The sequence below is a fragment of the Etheostoma spectabile genome, chromosome 23 (genome assembly GCF_008692095.1).
Source record: "Etheostoma spectabile isolate EspeVRDwgs_2016 chromosome 23, UIUC_Espe_1.0, whole genome shotgun sequence".
In the NCBI taxonomy this organism is placed as follows: Eukaryota; Metazoa; Chordata; class Actinopteri; order Perciformes; family Percidae; genus Etheostoma; species Etheostoma spectabile.
This window is the reverse complement of record NC_045755.1, coordinates 15,676,276-15,681,369: the sequence shown is the minus strand read 5'-3', so window position 1 is coordinate 15,681,369 and position 5,094 is coordinate 15,676,276. Positions and strand designations below refer to the sequence as shown.

Here is a 5,094-nt window from a genome sequence, read left to right as displayed (position 1 = left end):
AGAGAGAGAGAGAGAGAGAGAGAGAGAGAGAGAGAGACGTGAGGACAGATCTGGGGTATGTTCAATAACTACACTAAAAGATTTTGAGGGTGGGTGAGTTTGGACAACTGATTTTACTGTACAGACGGCTTATACCTCCACAGGCGGTTTGAAAGAAGCGGGGTGCGTGTTGTATGCCAGGCTCTTGCCATCGCCTTGCTCTTTAACACGCAACAGGACCTGGACGTCCTCACTGTACTGATTGCTGCTGGCCTCCTCATAGCGCTCCATCCACGTCTTGATCTTGTTCTCCCACAGAGACAAGTGATCTGTTGGCTCCTGCTCTGGGGCTGCACCCTGAGAAAAAAAACAATAACATAAAAACAATTGTTGGTACACATGGCTCAAGTTTGATAGAAGACGACTACAAGACTCTGAACACAATGGTTCTGTGGGTTTACCTTAACTCTGGAAGATTTTCTGGATCCCTCACGGAAGGCCTGGCAAAAAGAAATTGAAACTTTAATGTTAATTGAAGTTTAAGCATATAATGCATTATGCGCTTTGACTCAGTTCATTATGAATTACTTATAGTCAAACCTGACCTTCTTAGCTCGGGCAGAGGAGGCTGGAGGCTCTTTATCACCACTCTTTTTGCGTTTTTTGTCAGTCTGCTTATTGCCAAGGCGCCCAGTAGTGAGGGTGATGGTGGTAGGCGTGTGTTGAAAGGTGGAGTAGAGCTCTAGCGGCACCTCATCTCCACTCTCTGTAGCACTGGTGTCCCCATCTGAATAAGCAAACAAATATATACGAGTAAATAGGAGGGAGTACTGAACAAAGCTATAAAGAGATACAGCAGGCAAAAGAAGAGCTAGCCACGTTACAATAATAGAAGATGAGGTACAGTATGTTACAGCACATATTACAAATGGAGTTTGCTTCTTGTCCAGCAGGTGTCAGTGTGTCCCAGACTCGGGCTGAGTGAAATTGGCCTGACCTGCAGGGGGATTGAGGCTGCATCCTGACTACAACCTGCTGGATTTACCAACAACATGGCCATTTACTGCAGCAAGGAGGGAAGTAAAAGTAGAACTTAAAGACCTATCTTAAGCCATCATAGAAACAGTTTAACACCTTACACCTTCAATCAGTACAGTGAGGACGTCCAGGTCCTGCTGGACATGCAGTGGGTGATGCAGCTCTCAAAACAACACTATGTGTTTTATCCAATTTTGTGAAAATACATTGTTTCTTTGTTGAGATTTTTTGAAAAGGTAAACTAAAGGATTAAGGTCTAAAGCAACATTTATAAAGGCCTCGGGGAAGACCCAGGACTAGGTGGAGAGATTATATCTCCAACCTGGCCTGGGAACGCCTCGGGATCCCCCAGTCGGAGCTGGTTGATGTCGCTCGGGAAAGGGAAGTTTGGGGTCCCCTACTGGAGCTGCTGCCCCCGCGACCCGATACCGGATAAGCGGATGAAGATGGATGGATGGATGGAACATTTATAAAGACTATAGCCTATATATCCATCTGTGTAGTCTTGCTTACCAGACAAACATTCTCGTTTCCTGGTCTGCAGCAGGATGGCCCGTTCTCTATCTAGGTGTCGTGGTTGGCAGCGTTCACACAGGTAGGTCTCAGGAATGTTCTGCCTGTCGATGCCCATGCAGTCTATATGCTGCCAGGCACTAGAAAATAATAGCAAAAGATTTTAACAAGCTTTTAAATCACTGTTCAAAGTCAATGTTAACGACAAGTTTGGGCCACAAACGTTTGAGTCATCAGCTACTCAAGGACATGAAAAAGAGCTAGTAAATAATGACGTGTCAACTGGAGTCTTACCTGCACTTGTCACAGCAGATCATGTAGCCGTCATCGTGGGTGAAGCCACAGATGCAGCGGGTGATGTCAGCCCCGTAGCTGCCATCCTCCGAGGTGCTGAGCGTGGTACCCCTGGATGCTTCGTCCTGGCCCCCTGGAACAAACAACCCCCCCTCTCCTTGTCGGATCAACATGGAGGGGGGCGGGGAGGCCGGTGGAGTGGGTGGGGGCCGCGCCCCATAGTTATGGTCCTGATGAAAGGATGGCAGATAGGGATAACAGTTTAGTATAGTGATAATTTACAAAGCAAAATCACCAAAATGTGCAGCATTTGTGAGGGTAGGGACCAGCGGAATAAAACTTAAATCCTGAAGGTGTTGTATTATAGAAATATAGTGAATAATAAGTTAAGGTATATGGCTGCAACTAATAATTATTTTCATTATTCATTCATTAATAAAACAAATAGAAAACAAATACCCGTCGCAATTTCCTTAAGCCAAAGTTGATGTCATCAAGTGTCTTGTTTTGCCCAAAACAAAGATATTAAATGTACCATAAAAATAGTTAATATACTATATTGTAAAAAAAGGAACAGCAACTAATTCTCACACTTGAGAAGCTGGGACTATCAAATATTTATCATGTTTGCTTAAACAATTAATAGATTATAAAAATAGTTGCAGATACATTTTTTTTGCCAATCAACTGATCAACCAACCCCATTATCGCTTTAATTCCTATATATGTGTGTTGTCTGGACAAGTCAGATAACCATGTAATTGAAGCCCTTGTCAGTCCTCTGAAAAGCTGTTATAGATACACTTCTAGATTAAGACAACATTGGTGCATTAGCCTGTATATTCTATAGCCAAATATGGAATTATTTTGAATGTTTGAATCTCCTTTTTATACTGTAAGATGTGTAATATGGACCTGTGACTGCAATAAAGCTTTATATATTGAGTAAACCAGTTAATTACAATTCAATGTTCTACGTCAGTCGTAATGGGGGGGGGGGTTCATGTTGCACTCAATGATTAACAGAGAGGGAGGGCTAAAGGTTTGTAGGTTATTTGTAATAGGGTGAGAAAGGAAGAACAGTGTGTGTACTCACAGCGTAAGGCAGGCCAATGTAACTGTGGGAATGGTGAGAACTGCTGCTGTAGATCTGGTGTGGGTAGCTGGACTTTTCCACCACCACAGGGCTGGCCTCCACCGATTCTGGTCTGCTGAGCAGCAACACAAACAAAGAACACACATTACAGTACACTCTAAAACTCAGATAACAAGGTTACACTGATAAATTGTTTCCCTCCAACAGTGTGAGGAAGTGTGTGTGCGTCAGTAGGCGTAGCAGGGAAGCAGTGTAGCTACTGCTGGTGACACGGAGGTGTATTGGCAAGGATATAGACAGTAACACTGTGTAGGGCCAGGGGGCAGTTAAAGGCCAATGCACACTCAGTGGAGGAACGTTGTTATTGTTATTATTATTATTATTATTATTATTAGGTAACATTATGGCCTAATGGTTAGCACTGTGGCCTCACAGCAAGAAGGTTCTGGGTTTGAATCCAGGTAATTCCGGGCCTTTCTGTGTGGAGTTTGTATGTTCTCCCCATGTTTGCATGGGTTTCTTCTGGGTGCTCCGGTTTCCCCCACCATGAAAAAACATGTACTAGGTTCTCCAGTCAGTGCCTTTAATTAAGTTGCAGCCCTATTAATATTTGTAAAATGGGCCATTTAGCTTTATATACATAAAGTACATTTTACTGATAATTAATTTACTTTGGAGCTGCAACGATCAGACAACTTATCAAAAAAGAAAAATAATTGCATCTATTTTGATAATCGATTAATAGTTAAAGTAATTTTTCAGACCAAATTTCTTTGTTTAATATCATATTAAACTAAATATCAATGTTTAAGACATGGACATGTTATAGACCAAACTACTAATTGATTAATCTATTAAACAATCAGCAGATAATTTAAGGATAAAAATAATCATTAGTTGCAGCCTTATTTTACTTCGGTAAAAGGATCTGATTACTTCTTACACCACTGACCGTCATACCACTTTGAATGAAAAAAATCAGGCCTGAGAGTCAGACAAAAAATAAAACATGTCAAAATAAATGATAATTTTACCTCTGAACCGAGAGCTACAAGGGAATTATTACAAACAACACACACACACACACACACACACAACAGACAACACACACACACACACACACACACACATACACATACACACACACACACAAAACCAGTACATCCACATTTGCCAGGATCACAATGCAGCTAAGGGGAGAGCCTGTTTGGCCGTTTGAGACCAACCCTCCCTTATTATGAAATGATTAATCTACTGTTCAGTTGCTTAGGGGGTGGCTCTAGAGGAAGAGGGAAGTGGAACTGGCTGAACGGATGGCATGAGACAAGACAGTCGGGTATGAAGAGGGAAGAAAAAGGAAGAGAGGAAAACAGGACAAGCACGATGCATTTGTGATACAAGGAGAGTTATAAGCAAGGTGCGGTAGCCATTCATGTGATAGTCAGATAATCCACATGCCTTAATGGTTCAATCATGCGTTCAATCATTACTTGATTCTCCTGTTTTCACAGACTCCTGTCTAGAAAACTGTTTCAAGGTTGAAGACATACAAAACCTAGTGTGTTGGTATATGTCATAGCTGCTGATCTTGGTTCCTACTCTGCTCTGTCTCTATCAACACTAAAAGTACACCATACACCATCTGACTCCATGAGGGTCACTGCCAACATGTTTCCGTGAACAAGGCAAAAAAACATTGAGTAAAGCTCACAAAGCATACTGGACAGCCTCTCAGGAAAACAGAGTAAAATAGTTACAAAAGACTGTAGGGACTCTGAACAGGCCATGTAGCATTTGAAACAGTAAAACAGCATGAAAAACTGTTCATCTTGGCTTACACTGTGACTCCATACGCGGCATATTTCAAAGCTCTAATACGGAAAACAAGTACAGTGAAAAGAACCAGCCATTTTGGAGTTATAGATAATGACACAAATGAATTTTAAAAAGTCCCAAGGTTAAGTGACTATACGATACCTGCGTGAGCCCTTCTCAGACCTATCACTCTTGTTGCATGCCGTAAGAGCAATGTGCAACACTTCCTGAGTGAGTTGCCGCCTAAGTGTTCACTGTTAAAGTGAAAACGTAAGTGCATGCATGAGGTCTGGAGGCGGATCCCAGGAAAGGTGTGTGTGTGTGTGTGTGTGTGTGTGTGTGTGTGTGTGTGTGTGTGT

General features: G+C 42.2%; 1 protein-coding gene across 14 annotated transcripts in view; it reads right to left on the bottom strand.

Annotated features, from left to right (window-relative positions):
* The window catches only part of kmt2e (lysine (K)-specific methyltransferase 2E), a 45,729-nt gene that overhangs the window by 11,141 nt on the left and 29,494 nt on the right, over positions 1 to 5,094 (bottom strand). For 9 of the 14 annotated variants that reach the window (XM_032505462.1, XM_032505464.1, XM_032505468.1 and 6 more), the window contains exons 3-8: positions 2,921 to 3,035; positions 1,825 to 2,054; positions 1,531 to 1,670; positions 585 to 766; positions 441 to 479; positions 136 to 336 (exon numbers count right to left, since the gene is read on the bottom strand). In XM_032505462.1, the coding sequence (XP_032361353.1) occupies positions 136 to 336; positions 441 to 479; positions 585 to 766; positions 1,531 to 1,670; positions 1,825 to 2,054; positions 2,921 to 3,035 (907 nt within the window). Of the gene's footprint in view, positions 1 to 135; positions 337 to 440; positions 480 to 584; positions 767 to 1,530; positions 1,671 to 1,824; positions 2,055 to 2,920; positions 3,036 to 4,897; positions 5,000 to 5,094 lie in introns of those variants that run through there. The other 5 variants (XM_032505463.1, XM_032505470.1, XM_032505475.1 and 2 more) reach the window with 2 other exon arrangements.